Source organism: Sus scrofa, chromosome 14 (genome assembly GCF_054392235.1).
Source record: "Sus scrofa isolate SSC_HxYL_T2T_F1_AM1 chromosome 14, Sscrofa_HxYL_maternal_Yorkshire_Landrace_v2.0, whole genome shotgun sequence".
NCBI classification, from domain to species: Eukaryota; Metazoa; Chordata; class Mammalia; order Artiodactyla; family Suidae; genus Sus; species Sus scrofa.
This window is the reverse complement of record NC_139396.1, coordinates 81266676-81284757: the sequence shown is the minus strand read 5'-3', so window position 1 is coordinate 81284757 and position 18082 is coordinate 81266676. Positions and strand designations below refer to the sequence as shown.

General features: G+C 45.0%; 1 protein-coding gene across 3 annotated transcripts in view; it reads left to right on the top strand.

Moving 5' to 3' along the window:
• GNPAT (glyceronephosphate O-acyltransferase) overlaps positions 1 to 18082 on the top strand; it is a 37169-nt gene that overhangs the window by 1306 nt on the left and 17781 nt on the right. For all 3 annotated transcript variants that reach the window (XR_014825590.1, XR_014825591.1, NM_001185140.1), the window contains 2 exon segments: positions 8261 to 8443; positions 15876 to 16052. Coding sequence is in view for 1 of the 3 variants with exons in the window: in NM_001185140.1 (NP_001172069.1) it covers positions 8261 to 8443; positions 15876 to 16052 (360 nt within the window). In the remaining 2 variants the exon portion in view is untranslated.

Below are 18082 nucleotides of genomic sequence, written 5' to 3'. Positions count from 1 at the left end.
TAGATCACCAGAGAACTCCCAGCAAACCAGTTTCAAAAGAGAATATATAGAGAGTTCCTGTTGTGGCTCAGCAGTAACGAATCCAGCTAGTATCCATAAGGATGTGCATTGCATCCCTGGCCTCACTCAGTGGGTTAAGGATCCAGCATTGCCATGAGCTGTGGTGTAGGTTGCAGACATAGCTCAGATTACAGAGTTGCTGTGGCGTAGGCCGGCAGCCACAGCTCCGATTTGACCCCTACTAGCCTGGGAACTTCCATATGCTGCACTTGCGGCCCTAAAAAAAAAAAAAAAAAGGCAGAGAATGTATATTCACTTGGCTGCTTAAAAATTGGGAACCCAGTATTCTTTGGACCATGGGGAAACTCTGTTCTCTTGCTGTCGAGTGTTCTGGGGTTGTAGTTGGTGCTGATTGTCTACCACCCTAAGATCGATCACTTCAACCTCTCCCCTTGTTGACCTCTCTGCACAGTTCGGTGGTGAAATATTTCTGCCTTGGGATGTAGGGAAGAGGTTTGCTGTGTAGCCCTGACTCTTTCAGCACTAAACTAGTTTGTGAATTAATGGCAGTTTTCCTCATGTGTATTAAAAGAAAGGACTGATCTTTTTTTTAATTTCCCCATTCACAGTGATAAGATTATGATCAACTTTTTCGTGTGAAAAGACTAAAGCAATTGCGTATTAGCTGTTACTACTTCTGAAGCTGGACAGCAACCCTCACTTGTAGTGACTGTAGTTTTTACTTTCATGTTAAGCTGAACTTTTCTTACTGTTTCAGACTGTCCTTAATTATTTCCTCAGCCACACTCTAATGCTCTAAGCTTAGAGTTTTTGTTTTGTTTTGTTTTGTTTTGTTTTTGTCTTTTTGCCTTTTCTAGGGCTGCTCCCACAGCATATGGAGGTTCCCAGGGTAGGGGTCTAATCGGAGCTGTAGCTGCCAGGCTACACCACAGCCACAGCAAGGTGACATCCTTAACCCACTGAGCGAGGCCAGGGATCGAACCTGCAACCTCATGGTTCCTAGTCAGGTTCGTTAACCCTTGTGCCACAATGGGAACTCCTAAGCTTAGAGATATTTAAGATACTGCTGATTGCAGCAGACATAACAGCAGTGGGTCCCTACAGTGTCCTAGTCCATATTCTCAATGTCCAAGATGTGGAAGTTAAAGATCCAGCCCTTGACTTTAAGGACTTCAAAGGAGGTCATGAAAATAAACAGATAGTTACAGTTAAATGAGACAAGCACAGTGATTAAAGCTTGCATGCTCTCTTGTGGGAGGGCTGAGGAGGAGCACCTGGCCTGTTTGGGGACTTGGCGACTCTGACCCCTGAGCTGAGTTTTTGAGGTATGCATGGAAGATGAAGGGAGGTGAGGGAGAAGAATACTGTTTTAGGCATCGCTGTAAGGCAACCAGCCACTCCCTTGCATGTTTGGGGGAACCAAGTTAGGTAAAGGTGTAATAAAAGAGACATGAGAAACAAAACTAAGGAAGCAGGCAGAGGACGTTTCCTAAAGCAATTTCTTTATTTCTTTTTTTTTTTTGGTCTTTTGTCTTTTTGTTGTTGTTGTTGCTATTTCTTGGGCCGCTCCCGCGGCATATGGAGGTTCCCAGGCTAGGGGTTGAATCGGAGCTGTAGCCACCGGCCTACGCCAGAGCCACAGCAACGCGGGATCCGAGCCGCGTCTGCAACCTACACCACAGCTCACGGCAACGCCGGATCGTTCACCCACTGAGCAAGGGCAGGGACCGAACCCGCAACCTCATGGTTCCTAGTCGGATTCGTTAACCACTGCGCCACGACGGGAACTCCTCTTTATTTCTTTTTTTTGCTTTTTAGGGCCACACCTGCGGCATATGGAGGTTCCCAGGCTATGGGTCCAATTGGAGCTACAGCAGCCCGCCTACACCACTGCCACAGCAACACCAGATCTGAGCTGCATCTGCGACCTACACCACACCCATGGCAACGCCAGAATCTTATCCCACTGAGCGAGGCCAGGGATTGAACCCACAACCCCATGATTTCTAGTCGGATCCTTTTCCACTGCGCCACAACAGGAACTCCAGGAATTTCTTAATGTGTTGTGTTTAAGGATAAAATCTTAACCTTATCAGGCACCACTGCAGAATGATTGGATTCGTATTTTTGAGAATCTAAGAAGACCATTGGGTTTCTGGTGTAACTGTGGCTAACTGCTTTTACTTAAGCAGAAACTGGGGAAAGAACCTGGTTGGGGAGGACTCTGGATACTGGAACCTGGAGAGCAGTTAGGACACTGCTGCAGTAACCTGGGGAAGCAGGGGCAGGGGAGCCATGTGCGTCTGCGGAGAAGGGAGCCAGCCCAGTTGCTAGGATATTCAAGACAGTTGGACGTGGTGGCTGAGAAAGGCAACAGTCTCTGTTGACTCCTGGTTTCTGTGATTTGGCAATTGGGCAGATGATGATGCCTTTCACTGATAAGAAAGAGAAAGAGGAGCAGGTTTAGTCAGGGTAGCAATCATTTCAGTTTGGGGTTTGTTGTGTTTGAGATGTGAGGCAAGATCATGATTTTTAACTTGCGGTTTATCACATCATGGACCAGGTATATCAGAAATGTTGGAGAAACATCCCCATAGAGTTAGAAATCCAGTGCCAGAGCCAAAGAGGGAGGTCTGGCCTAAATATGTGGATATGGCAGCCATCAGTAAGTAGGTTGTATCTGAAGCCAGAGGTTGGCTTGAACTCTTTCAGGGAGACCACAGATGAAGAGTGGAGCCAGGTAATCCCTGGTGCATGCATAACTCGCATGATGGCTTCCTGTTCGGTGGGAATAAAAATCTAGAGTCTTTATAGTGTCCTGCAAGATTCTGCGCCTCTCTGAGGTTACTAATCCTGCTCCCTGGGCTTCAGCCACACTTCCTTGTATTTTGCAGGGTTGGGCATGCTTTCTCCTCCGACTACCTGTAGTCCCCTCTGTGTGGCCTGCTGAGTGGTCCCAGGACTTTGCATTGTCTGCCTTTGTTATCAGTGAGGTCCCAGCTCAAATATCACCTCCTCAGAGAGGCCTTTCCCCACCACTCAATCTAAAGTAGCTGTCCAGTCCATCTTCATTCTGTTTCACTTTCTTTCTATTCTCTCTGCAGTGTTGTGCCCCAGCAGTCATACTGGCTGTCCAAGCTGATTGTTTTTTATGACACTTGCGAGGCTCTTGTTAAAACACAGCCATCATTAAAAATTAGAGATTGTATAAATTTACAATTAAATAAATTATGTTGAAGGTAAATACTCAAGATTCAGCAGTTCTTAATTGTTTTACTGTCACTGTTATTTACGCTCTTGAGATTTTGTCTATTGCACTCGAAGGTGGAAATCTAGAACAGTGGCTGCTTGCCTCTCTTCCCAGCCACATGTTCAGCAAGGGCATATTGCATTCTGCCATGATGGGAGCGTATATACCACAGAAATTGGCAAATGCTGTGATTCAGGACTCTCCCATAGTAGAACATTTACCACTATGCTGCGGATGGTTCCCTCAAGTGAATTTAACCTTGTCTCTTTGTTGTCTGCCTTTCCTTAAGGGATGATGAGCTGCCTCAGGACGCTTCTTTGTCCACCTTGTTCACGCAGTATTCTTAGCCTGCAGAGCAATGCCTGGGACATTTGGGGCTCTCATTAACTATCTGTTAAGTCCCTCAGAGCAGTTGCAATGGAGGTACAAGGAGAGGCCTGCTGTGCAAAGTAAGAGAGGGAAAACACCTCACCTGAATCTTCTTACTTGGGTTCCTCTTGTTCCTGGGTATTTATCTTCTGATATTAAACCTTTCTCCAGCATGGAGTAGGGAAGGTCACTTAATGAGCAGTAACACTCAGTGCTGGCTGCCTGTAGGAATCACTTAAAGAATACTTTCAAAAATATTTCTGATACCCAGGTACCACTCACAGACCACATTAACCAAGAATCTTTGCTGGCGAGGCGGGAGGAAGGGGGGCAGTGTTGGGTAGCAAGATTTTTTTAAGTGCCCTCAGTTCTTTTTATGTGCAGCCTGGGTTAAGAACTGTGGTTTTAGACATTGAGTTAGAGCAGATTGGGAGAAGTTTGAACTTTAGCCTGTGAGTATTGAAGAGCTGTCGTCAGCCGGACTCAAGAAGGGGCTTCATTTAGTCATTTATTTTTTCATTCTCCGAGCAGTGATTGAGTTTCTACCAGGAACGGGGAATACAAAAATATATAAGACACATGACAAGAAGTTCGAAATCGTGTAGGGGCGACACCAGGTAGAAGTTTATTGAAGTGTTCTGGACAAAAACATATCAAGGGTTCCCTGGAGACCCAAAGGAGATGGTGGCCAGTTTGGTCTCAGAGGGAGAGTCTGGTAACGGTACACAGAGGAGGCATATGGAGCTGTGGCTGATGGCTCAGCACCTTCCAGGTGAACAGCAGGGAAGGGCTGTGTGTAAGCACCCTATCTCAGGAACTGGTACCACTGTGCGCCTGGTTACTCACAGGAGAGGCTGTGTCTGTCTGTCTTGGTCTCACAGCAAAGATTCCCGATACATACCACAGTGCAAAGCATATAATAGGTGCTCATTGCTTGATAAAGAATGCCATTCTTAGAGGCAACTTGAACAAAGATGTGGAAGCCATGAGATAGGGGCTGAGCCTTGAGATAGCCCGATTATGGAACTGTAGGTCTTTGTATAGCTACGTCATATGCTCAGAAGCGTGAGCTTTGATCCTGCAGCTAACAGAATCATGGGAGGATTGTAGACAATCAAAGTATATATACCTGCCACTCTCCCTTAAGGGCTCTTGTTCTGAGGACCTTCTCTCTCTTCCTCTCTCAAACACACACACACACCTCCCCAGCTGATTCTGATCCTTCTCCCACACTCAGGACCACTAAATAGGAAGACTCTAAGATTTCTTTTATTCCTAAAGTTATATTGTTTATGATGGTAATTTGTGGCATTCTATCAAGGCTGAACCTATATAACTTATACTCTTACTTTATTAATGAGAAATTGAAATTTGAGGTTCTTCAGCCCTAAAAGCAAGCGTATGTGCACAACGTTGTGACACCTTACAATGACTGTAGTCTTAAACCATAATTCCAACAGTGAGAAGATTTTTCCCCCCCATATAATCTCTTTACTTACATGGGTGGGCATAAAAGTGTCATATTTTGCATACTTTGCATGTTTTACATGCTACCCTTTTGTACTTAAATTCCTCATAAGTGCCCTTAGCTTCTGTCTATATTCTCATTAGCCTAATTGTGGTCTAGTTTATCATTCTGGGTTTGTTTTTTTTATTATCTTGACATTTAGGCATTCAACTATTGATCAATTATGCTATCTTCCAAACACAGCTAGATGTCGGAAATACAAAGAGGACACGAACTATCCTGTCCTGAAGGTAGTGGCTCTTTAGTAGGGAGACAGACGTGCGGACAATTCTGTGGTGTGGGATACATACCGTAGTGGATGTAATGATGGTAAGGGATCCCGATGAGCAAGGCAGAGTGGTGCCATGCCAGGAACTCAGGGAGAGAGATGCCTAAGCAGGCATGATGGGAACAGAAGGCCATGCCAGGCAGAGGCAGACGAGTGCAGAGCCCAGAGGGCTGTCCGCAGTGGGCCATGCTGGGGACTCAGACCGCCTCCTGTTCAATGGACCATGAGTGCATGAGGAGGAAAGGCCAGGTCACAGAGGTCCTCATGTGATGCTGAGAGTGGCTTAGATCTTATTCTGAAGGAGGTGTGGAGTCAGGTCAATATTTAAGGCAGAATCTGGCCAGAACTGTTTTGCAGAGGGTACTTGGCGGCACTGAAGACTGATTCGGAGGGGCAAGGAGGCCAGAGATCCAGAGCACAGCCTGGACATGTGAATGAGGGGAAGATGTGAAAGATTCTCAAAGGCCGCTTCACAGGATGGAACGGGCCAGTATAAAGGGTGAGGGGGGAGTGGTCTAGAGTGATGGATATGGGGAAGTGGATGGCATGGGGTGTGTATTGAGATGCAGGGAAATAATCAGGTCGTCAGGCTGTGCGGTGGAGAAATAAGTTCCTTTTTGGAGAGGCCAAATGGGAGATAAAGATGGAGGGATGGAGCATGGGATTCAGAAGCATGCGTATTTGAAAGTAGCAGAGATAGTCCTCAGATAGTACTCAGCAGGGTGTGGAGCAAAAGAAAGGGCTGGAGATGTTAACATCTATTAAGGGAAGTGGGAGAAAAGAAGACGACCTATTTGTAGTTTGGGGAGGAAAATTTCCCCTGGGTTGAGAATCTCTGGATTAGGGAACTGAGGTGGCTTTTCCGCTGTAACAAGAGTCATGAGTTAGAAGCCACAATAGGGACATTTCAGGATATTTGTAGGTAGGGAAAGGAGGGGGTGCTTGAGAGTGATGTCACACTGTGGGGAGGTCTGGAGGATGGAAAATAGAAAGAGCCAGGGTTTCATGATTAGATTTGAAAGAAATGTTAATATTTGTTACACTTTTGTATCATAGCAATGAATGAAAAATAGTCCAAACCTCCAACATTGAAAATAGTATTGTGGGAGAAACTTAAATGACATAGAGGAGTGTTTATAACATTAATTAAAAAAAAAAAAAGTTGGAGCTCCCGTTGTGACTCATTGGTTAACAAACCCAACTCGTATTCACGAGGACGCAGGTTAGATCCCTGGCCTCACTCAGTGTGTTAAGGATCTGTTAAGGATCCAGCGTTACTGTGAGCTGAGGTGTAGGTTGCAGACGCAGCTCAGATCCCACTTTGCTGTGGTTGTGATGTAGGCCGGCAGCTACAGCTTCGATTCAACCCCTAGTCTGGGAAACTCCATATGCCACAAGTGCAACCCTAAATTGACATAAATAAATAAATAAATAAATAAATAAATAAATAAATAAAGCGGCAAGTCAAAAGTTATGTGTGGTAGGGGAGGGAATGTATCCATGGGCATAGAAGAAGAAAAAAAAAAAGGGAAAAAAATTCTCTGAAATGGTCTTTGGCTCATTGGGTGCCAAATGATTTTAATTTTCTTTGTGCTTTGGGTGTATCTTCTGAAATTTTATAATGGATGTGTATCACTTTGGAAATTAGAAAAATTATATTAAGAAATTAGAGAATATAAAGGTGAATATGCAGTCACTGAAATATTTTAAAATAATATTTAACATAAGGAGGTATTCATAATACAGTTGAAGAGGCAAGATAAACTGTATTTGATATGGCCCATGTTTTAAATTTAAAAATATTTTTTTAGGAGTTCCTGTCGTGGCACAGTGGTTAACGAATCCGACTAGGAACCGTGAGGTTTCGGGTTCGATCCCTGACCTTGCTTAGTGGGTTAAGGATCCGGCGTTGTTGTGAGCTGTGGTGTAGTTCGCAGATGCGGCTCAGATCCTTCATTGCTGTGGCTCTGGTGTAGGCCGGCAGCTACAGCTCCAATTAGACCCCTAGCCTGGGAACCTCCATATTGCCACAGGAGTGGCCCAAGAAAAGGCAAAAAGACAAAAAAAAAAAAAATATATATATATATATATTTTATGAATATGAATAAAAAAATAATGAAACTTTTAAGTGTTAAGGGTAGTTTTTCCTGGAGTTCCCATTGTGGTTCAGTGGAAATGAATCTGACTAGTATGCAAGAGGCTGTGGGTTCGATCCCTGGCCTTGACCCTTAACCCCCTAACCCTGGGTTGAGGATCCGGCTCTGCCATGAGCTGTGGTATAGGTTGCAGATGCAGCTCAGATCTGGTGTTGCCGTGGCTGTGGTGTGGGCCAGCAGCTACAAATCCTATTTGACCCCTAGCCTGGGAACCTCCATGTGCCGCGGGTGCAACCCTAAAAAGACAAAAGACGAAAAAAAGAGTAGTTATTCCTTCAGTGTCTCATAATAAACCATAATGGAAAAGAATATATTTTTTTAAAGAGCATATATATATATATATATAACTGAATCACTTTGCTGTACAGGTGAAATTAGCACAATGTTGTAAGTCAACTATACTAAAATAAAAAAAATTTTTTTAAAGGAGTAGTTAGTTATTCCTGGGGTGTAAAATGGTATAATTCAATATCAATTCACTGATTCTAGTAATAGCTCCATTTCGTTTTCTTTCTACATGAAAATCTAACATAAGAACACTCTGCTTTTGTTCATATGTCAGGGAATAAAAATTTGGCAAAGATGAGACTTTACCAGTGTAGTTCCCAACATGTCCTAATTTATTTTACAGCATGTGCATTACTTCCTTTCATTTGCCTTATCCACAGAAGGAGCGCAAAAAGTGGGATGAGTTTGAAGATATTTTGGAGGAGAGGAGGCATGTCAGTGACTTGAAATTTGCAATGAAATGCTACACACCTCTAGTCTATAAGGGAATTACTCCTTGCAAGCCAAGTGACATTAAATACAGTGTTCTCAATTCTGAAGAGGTTCATTATGTCATTAAACAGGTAAGTGACTCCCACTTCAGCTGTAGCCAGATTTGTCCTTTGTCAGCAAGTCCTTTCTCTTCTTGAGTCTAGGAATTTATTTTGCTGTTTTCAATGTGATTTTTAGCTTTTGCTCCATTCAGCACATTCATCAAATGTTTGTTGTACCCATAATGTGTGTTAGCCCCTTTGCTAGATATTAAGAGAGAGCAAGTTGAGCTGAATGCTTGACCTCTTAAGTGTGTAGTCTAATAGGAGATGATGACTGTTGTGTAATCGGTGAAATATGATACAAGACACAGAAGTGGGAGGCCAGTGTACAGGGGCATTAATTAGATACAAGGGCAACTAATTTTGTGTAGGGAGTTAGAGAAGTGATTTTTTTTAATGAGGCCTGAGAGAGGTTTAGGGGTCTTCCAGGTGAAGTGGGTGAAGAAGAGTGTTCCTGGTAGAGTAGATCACTTTTTCCCTGGGGTTTTCTAACCTCATGACACATCAGAATTATTCAGGGAGCTTTTTAAAAATCCCTGTGCCTCCCCCCACCCCATACCAATTAAAACAAATTCAGGAGTAAAGAACCAGACATCAGCAATTTCTCAAAAGCCCAGTCAAGAAGTTCCTGTCGTGGCTCTGCGGAAACGAATGCAACTAGTACCTTGAGGTTGCGGGTTCGATCCCTTGCCTCGCTCAGTGGGTTAAGGATCCGGTGTTGCCCTGACCTGTGGTGTAAGTTGCAGATGCGGCTTGGATCCTGTGTTGCTGTGGCTGTGGTGTAGGCCAGCAGCTGCAGCTTCAATTCAACCCCTAGCCCGGGAACCTCTATAGGTCATGGATGTGGCCCTAAAAGGCCAAAAAAAAAAAAAGGTAAAAATAAAAATAAAGTCCAGTCAATTCCAAGGTATAGTGAAGTTTGGGGACCACCCACTAATTTTAAGGAGTAGAGGGCACTTTTGTTCGTGAATCTGGAAGTAGTTCAGTGGGACCGGACTGAAGAGAGCAAAGAAGACAGGATTTGAGACCAGAGGGGTCGGCAGGGGCCACATTGTGAAGGGCTTTGTAAGCCACCTAAAGGAATTAGATTTCATTCTGCATAGAGTGCAAAGCCACTGAAGGGTTTTGAGTTGGAGTGTGTCATGATTAGTTTTGGGGTTTACATGTAGAGATCCTGCTTCTTTGACTTTCAGCTAGGAGTTTAGTCAGGGTCGGGGCCTTGGGGAAATTCTTTATTATCTTTATTCTGCTGCCTGTTTTCTTCTGATTTGGACAAATGATTTGTGCTATAATCCTTTTGTTTTGATCTGCCATGATCTACCTTGGAGAAACTGTTGGTCTTCTCTGATTGGGCCAATTTCATAAGTTAAGTGTCTTTGTCAGTTAGACAGTGGTTCTTTGTTAGACTTGCATAGAGAACTTTTGCACAAAGTTAATTATTATCCACGAGTATGTAAACTACTGTGAACACAAGAATTTTTATTTCTCCTTTTTTTCTTTTATTGCTGCATTCTTGGTGCCTAGCACATAGTACATATTCAACAGGTATTTTTCGAATTAATGAAAGAAAAAAATACTTCGGCCGTATCCACAGAGATTCTGATTTAATTGGTCTGGGTCAGGACCCAGGCACCAGGAATCTCTCTTTTTCTTCTTTTTTTTTTTTTTTAAATTTTTTAATTTATTTTTATTTTATTTTTTGCCTTTTTTTTTAGGGCTGCAGCTGCGACATCTGGAAGTTCCTAGGCTAGGGGTTGAATCAGAGCTGCAGCTGCCAGGCTACACCATAGCAATGAGGGATCCGAGCCGCATCTGCAACCTACACCACAGCTCATGGCAATGCCAGGATCCTTATCCCACTGATCAAGGCCAGGGGTGGAACCCACATCCTCATGGATACTAGTTTTTGTTACCGATGAGCCACAATTGGAACTCCTCTCTTCTTTTTTAAAAGTTCCCTAAGTAATTCTAATGCCCAGCATAGTTGAATGTGACTGGTGTATGCCGGTGTCTTCCAAACTTGGCTGGGCTGCTGAGAAAAATCGTATGATCTAGATAGATTTGAAGTGTTATAAATTCTTTTTTTTTTTTTTTTTTTTTTTTTTGGTCTTTTTAGGGCTGCACCCATGCCATATGGAGGTTCCCAGGCTAGGGGTCGAATCAGAACCCCAGATCCTTAACCCACTGAGCAAGTCCAGGGATCAAACCTGCATCCTCATGGATACTAGTTGTATTCGTTAACTGCTGAGCCACGACGGCAACTCCCACCTGTTCTTGATTATGCAGCACAGTTGGGCTGTTTTACCCAGTAATTCTGTTTCCCTGGTGAGCTCTCTCCCTGTCTCCAGAATGGCAGTTTTAGTTGCCCCATCCTTCTTGAACCTCCAGCCCTACTTCCTTCTCTTACTTTCCTTCCAACTTCACAACATTTTAACCGTTAAGTGAGAACTTGCTCAGCTTCCTGTGATCAGGCTACTCATTTACCTACATCTAATACTTGTCATTTTCTTCTTCTCGCCTATTAACAAGGAAGACGGATCCCCTACTGTTTGGGTTTAATCCCTACACCTCTCCTCTGAATCCCACCTCTTGCTCCTGCTCAAGGGCCTTGCTCTATTGTCTGTTCCCTCCTGTCTCAACTTCTTCCTCTTTGTCAGCTCTTCACCATCATCATTGGACATGCGTACTTCTCTTCCAGCTTAAATGGACCTCCTTCTCTGCTTACTGCCCACCTCCTCTTCCCACTTCTGCTCCACTTTTGGAAGAAGTTGGCTGTGTTTTCTAAGCCTGCTGTCCTTCCTTCTCACCCTTCACATACCACTCAGCTCACTGGAATCTGCTTTCCACCTGCTGTAGTAGCTCTTCCTGGGATTGTGAATGACTTCCTTCCTTGCGGCTGAAATCAACCTCCTGTGAATCCTTGAGAGCTTTTGGCCCACACTCTCCTTTTTTTCCATGACCCTCTCTTCCCCTCACCCACCACATCTCTTTGATTACCCGTCAGTTGTCTTTATGGCCTCTCCTCCTTTGCCTGTCTCTTGACATGCTGTTGTTCCTCAAGGTTTTGTTCTGGCCCCTTCTCATTCTACCCACTTCTCATTCTACCCACTCACCCGGCACTTTTACTCATTGCCAGAATTGTACCTTCCTTAGGCTGCTGTCTCTGTATTGTAATATTACTATATAATAATGTGTATTAATAGAGGAAATCATACAGATTAGGATTTATTGCTTCCACCCAGATCTCTTTTGAATTTCATACACATATTTTTATACATCTCCTGGAATAGCCACTCGGAAAATCCCAAAGCACTTATGTTCAGGATGTCTAAATCAGACTCTTTGATCTCCTGCCCCAGCCCTGTGCAGTACACTACCCAGATTTCCCTCCTCCAGGAGTGGCCCCTGTGTGCTAGTTGCTCAGACCAAATACCTGGATGCCATCTCCAGCATCTTGCTGTCCTCTTACGTGCTGTGTCAGTCACTGAGAGCTGCCCCTTTGCTCTCCTAAAAATAGTGCTTGTCTGTCTCTTCCCAGCTCTGCAGCCACCGCTGTATCTCAGGTTGCCTTGTGTCACAGAACACAGTGGCAGCTGTTGGCAGGCTTTAGCCAGGGAGAGCTGTGATGGCTTCCGTGTTCAGGAGAGTGCTCGGGTATGCCATGTGGAGGACAGACTGGAGAGGGACAAGACTGGGAGGAGGTGTCCCGAGAGTGTGTCTTGTCTTAAGTTTCCCGGGAGAGGGTCTGAAGGGACAGGATAGCCCTTGGGCAGTTGCCTAGAATACGAGGTCAGGTCGTTTTCCGCTTCTCTGCTTTCTCCCAGGGCCTTGGAGATGCCCCCTTCTCTGACATCAGCCTGGTCCCTGGGCTCTTCATCTGCCCAATTCCACCCTGTCCCCAGGGGTCTCATACCTGCCCCTCAGCCTTCCCCATCCGCCCAAGCTGGCGTAGGCCTCTCCTGTCTGGAGGCTTCTCCTGTCTGGAGGACGGCCTCTCCTGGCCACGGATTCTTTGTTTTTCGTGCTCCTGTTCCCTCCTCCTGACTCCTCAGAAGTGTAGGATGTCCTCTTCACACCTGGTTTCGGAGGACTGCTGTGCCTCACCCAGTAATGCTTACTGTGGGGCTCTAGGCGACCCAGGACAAGGGGCCCTTTTGGTCCCCACTTTGGCAGTTATGCTGTGCTGTCGCTTACCTTGACATCTGTGGCATCACACTTATGTGATGGTTCTCCTCTTAGAGCTTCCTTTTTAATCTCTTGTAAGTTCTTCCTTCTGCCAGTGTTTCTCAGGATTGCATCTTCAGCCTTTCTCTCTTCCTTCCTACAGTTTCCCTCATCCTTTAATTTTACTTTTCTTCGGCCATGCCCATGTCATGCAGAAGTTCCTGGGCCAGGGATCAAATCTCTGCCACAGCGGTGACAATGCCAGATCCTTAATGCACTGTGCTGCCAGGAAACTCTGTCCCTGATCCATTTTATCTGTTCTTATTGTTCCAGTTCTCTAGTCTACTGATACCCAAACAAATCTCTAGTTTTGGCTAGATTATTGGGGTTCAGACTTTTATCTTCAACAGTCCTGTTCCCTGCTGGACATCTAATTTATATGTCTCAAGAGCACCCAAAATTCACATATCTGACTTCTTTTTTTTTTTGGAGGGGGGTCTTTTTTTGTCTTCTTTTTAGGGCCGCACCCGAGGCACATGGAGGCTCCCAGGCTAGGGGTCTAATCAGAGCTGTAGCCACTGGCCTGCGCCACAGCCATAGCAACACAGGATCTGAGCCGCGCCTGCGACCTACACCACACCTCATGGCAACACCAGATCCTTAACCCACTGAGCGAGGCCAGGGATCAAACCCGAAACCTCATGATTCCTAGTCGGATTCATTTCCGCTGCGCCACGACGGGAACTCCACGTATCTGACTTCTTAATCCCTGCACCGCACCGCCTTCTGCCCTGGTGGGTGGTTCCCTCTTTCGGAGGATGATCCCACCATCCATTCTGTGGCCTGAAACAAAATTAAGCCTCATTCCACCCTTACCCTTCTCTTCAGCAACTATTATCACCATCGTTTGGGCCTTTTCCATCTCTGGCCTGCACTATTTTGTTAGTTTCCCAAACGTACTCCCTCTCCCAGGCTTCTTTCCTGAAATCCATCCTTCACGCCAGTCTCTGGATTTCTCCCTTCTCCCTCTGTCCACTTCTGTCTGCTCTTTCTCCCCAGCCTTTGTCAGGATGATCTATGTAACTGTCTCACCAGTGTCCTTAATTCTCCCATGCCCCTGTCTGCTGTCCAGCTGCCTCTCTGTTCACGTCACAAGTCCCTGGCTGCTCCTGGGAGGATGGGCAGAGCTGGCAGGTCAGTAGTCTCCAGACTCAGGACCCCCTCTTATGTCAGTCCTCTCCCTTCTCAGCCCTCCCAAACCTCATGTTGCCTTACGAGCTTATAGACTCTACCCCTCTCTCCACTAGCAGACCAGTTTATTTTTTTCCTTTGGGATAATGAAAAGTATTAGAAATTATCTTTCTCCAATTACCATTCCATGTCTTCAGATGGATCCATGTCTGTACCCTCTTCACGTGTGCTTTTTAGTCTGGGCCCAGAGACAGGGCATCTGCTATCCTGGTTGAGATGTGCCTATGTCTGTCCTGACGCCATCCATCCCTTTCAGCTTCTTCTGAGACCTTTGGCAGGCGTCTTCTCCCTTTCCCTGTCTTCAGCCTTTCTCTGTTGACCTCTTCCCTTTAGCCTGTAATCAAGTCCAAGGCCACTGAACTGTACACAAAGATGGTTAAAATGGTAAATTTTATGTTGTGTATATTTTATTATAATTTTAAAAGATGGAATGAGATAAAAAGACAAAACAAAAACAAAAACAAAACAAAACAAGAGTTCCCTTCATGGCTCAGTGGCAACAAACCTGACTAGCATCTATGAACATGCAGGTTTGTTCCCTGGCCTCGCTCACTGGGTTAAGGGTCCAGTGTTACTGTGAGCTGTGGTGTAGGTCGCAGATGCGGCTCGGATCCTGCGTTGCTGTGGCTGCGGCGTAGACCCGCAGCTCTAGCTCCAATTCGACCCTTAGCCTGGGAACTTCCAGATGCCATGGGTGTGTCCTTAAAAAGCAAAAAAATAAAACAAAACAAACAGTCCAACACAAACAGGTCCAAGGCTTTCCAACTTGGTAAAGCATTTTTGCCTTAACTGTTAATCCTCTCTCTCCTCCTCATTCAGACTTCTCAGTTATTCATTCTGTAGCCACTGTCTATTTCCCCACCTCTGTTCATTCAGTCTTCAGTCTGTTTATATTCAGTTTGGATTCTGTTCTGACTATATTACCGAACCTTTCTTGCTATATCACTATTTCACATGAGCTCTGAGTCAAATAAGGGAGTGCAGATTCAGAGGAAACAGTTTATCCTAGTCCCACACTCTTGGGCCTGCCCCTTTAAAGTCAAGATCTGGAGCTAGGTAGAGGATCACTCTGCAACATTTGTGAACTGTTTACTTTGAAATGGTATTTCATGGGTTATGTTAATTTCACTTCAGTTTTTTGAAAAAGGGAAGCCACTCCCTTGCTGCAGGTAACTCCAGCATCCCCTCTTCCCAAAGCAGAGCACTCGCCTGTGGGAAGGATAAATATTATTTATCATATAGACCTTACTCTTTTTCAAGGTGCTTGCTCAGGGGGAAGTTAAAGGATCCAGGTAGGAGTTCCCATCATGGCTTAGTGGTTAACGAACCTGACTAGGAACTCCGAGGACACGGGTTCCATCCCTGGCCTCGCTCAGTGGGTTAAGGGTCCAGCATTGCCATGGGCTATGGTGTAAGTCGCAGACGTGGCTCGGATCTGGCATTGCTGTGGCTCTGGCGTAGGCCAGCAGCTATAGCTTCAATTAGACCCCTAACCTGGGAACCTCCATGTGGCATGGATGCGGCCCTCAAAAGACAAAAGACAAAAAAAAAAAAAAAGGTCCAGTTAGTTTGAGGACAGAACCTGACTTATTCCCCTCCAGGCATTGGCAGTCCCAGCACACAGCCAGCATTTTGTTCTCTGCACAGAAAGATGGGGTGTTGTGTGTCATGTGAGGGGGGAACAGTCCATGTGAGCTCTTGGGTGTCACTGATTCCCAGTGTTCTGCATGTCTGATACAGTGGATAGTTATTTCAATAGACTCCTATGTTTTTACCTGTATGTTACCTCCTAGGAGCATGGAGCAAGCAGACGAAGAGCTGCAGCAGTCCACTGAAAGTAACTGCTAAGTATAGGTTCTAGAGCACTAGATCTTGAGCAGCAACTTATTTTAGAGAATTTGGGTGGAAGCTTGCATTATGTCAGTTTAAAATAAGAGGAAAACATGTATAACATTGGTCATTTGGAACTGGTCATACTGATTTGAGCAGGAAGAATGTTGACTTCTCTTTTTCCGAAACATGTCCCTGCTTTCCCTCTTCCTTTCAGCTTTGCAGGGAATCCCTCCAGTCTGTGGAGGTCCTCCAAGAAGAGGCCTGTGAGATCCTCGATGAGATGAGCCACAAACTGCATCTGGGAGCCATTCGGTTTTTCGCCTTTGCCCTGAGCAAAATATTTAAACAGATTTTCTCGAAAGTGTGTGTAAATGAAGAAGGTATTCAGAAAGTGAGTATCGCTCTGTTAAGAGACTCTCCTTCGCTCCCTCCTGATTTAATCAGCCCTCATGCATCTCACCTCACACTAAATGAGCAGGCCCAGTCACCAGGCGGCCTCCAGCCTGAGCTTTCACCTTCAGACCTTCAGACCTCAGAACTAACTTCGTCACTTGGTTATAGACTTTATAGACTAATCTAATACCACATGTGCACCAAAGTTACAGAAGTAGTACAACACATTTCTGTAGATTCACCTACAACATTTTCTTTTTCCTTTCCTCACACACCTTTCTGGTGTGTTTTTCCTATAACAGGAATGTTCTTGGAGTTCTCTTGTGGTGCCAAGGGCTAAGAATCTACCAAGAGCTTGTCACTGCTGTGGCTTGGATCACTGCAGTGGCTCGGGTTCAATCCCTGGTCCAGGAACTTCTACATGCTGAGGATGCAGCAAAAACAAACCCCACCACCACCAAAAAACCAAGAACCTTTTCTTATAGTGTAATTATCAAAACAACAAATTAACACTGATACGATGCTGGTAATGCAGATCTTATGTATATTTCACCAATTGTCCCAGGTGTATCACGTATAGGAAAAGAAAGTCCTACCTCCTGTGTTACATTCAGCTTCCATATCTCTTTAGACTCTTAATCTGGAACAATTCCTTAGTCTTGGTTTGTGTTTCATGCTCTCGCTTTTGAAGGAGACAAACTAGTGATTTTGTGGTGTCCCTTGATTTGGGGTTTGACTCATGTTTTCTCGATTAGGCTCAGGTTGTATCCTCCCCATTGTATCAAACTAGGAGCACATGGCGTCTCTTTGCCCCGTCCTGGTGAAGGGCACTTTTGTCATTTGGTTACGGTGCCATCTGCCAGGTTTCCCCACCGTCTGCCTGCTCTTTGTTCCTCTGTAATTCGTAAATATCTTGGGAAGAGAGACTTTAAAAATGGCTCATTGTCCTCTTTTTCATCTTACTTTCCTCTTATAGTTTTTATACCCACTGACGATTTTTGCTTGAATCAGCTGTTACTCTAATGATTGCCAAATGATGATTTTTTTAAATTCCGTCACTCCTGTCATTTAATAATTTAGTCTTTTTGGAAAGGAAGAGCTTTCCCTCTGAAGATTATTTTTATTCATATATGTTTTTTATTTTAAATTAAAACAATTATTAGGAGTTCCCGTCATGGCACAGTGGTTAACGAATCCGACTAGGAACCATGAGGTTGCGGGTTCGGTCCCTGCCCTTGCTCAGTGGGTTAACGATCTGGCGTTGCCGTGAGCTGTGGTGTAGGTTGCAGATGCGGCTCAGATCCTGCATTGCTGTGGCTCTGGTGTAGGCTGGTGGCTACGGCTCTGATTCGATCCCTAGCCTGGGAACCTCCATATGCCGAGGCAGTGGCCCAAGAAATAGCAAAAAGACCCAAAAAAACAAAAAAAGCAATTATTAAAAATTACTCTCTTTTGGCCGCACCAGCGGCATATTGAATGAAGTTCCTGAGCCACAGCTGTGGCAATGGCTGGCCATGTCTTGATGGATCACAGACCACCTTGCCTCAGTTGGTTATACATGTAGATTTCAGAGGGACAGATAGCACATTGCATAGTGAGTAATTAGAGGTTACTGACCTGAGGACCACATTGGGGAGCTCAGATGCATCCCTCCCAATGGCATGGCATCCATTCTTTCTGGCAGTGAGGCTGGTGCATAGAGACATACCTATCTTTCATTTGGCCTAGCAATTCCTAATGTTCTAATCTCCCTGGGAGAAGTTTGGTTCTGTCTTACTGCAGACCACCAATCAGTCTAGTGCAGTGGTTAACAGTTGACTTTTTTTTTTTTTTTTTTTTGGTCTTTTGTCTTTTTTGTTGTTGTTGTTATTGTTGCTATTTCTTGGGTCGCTCCCGCGGCATATGGAGGTTCCCAGGCTAGGGGTTGAATCGGAGCTGTAGCCACCGGCCTACGCCAGAGCCACAGCAACGCGGGATCCGAGCCGCGTCTGCAACCTACACCACAGCTCACGGCAAGGCCGGATCGTT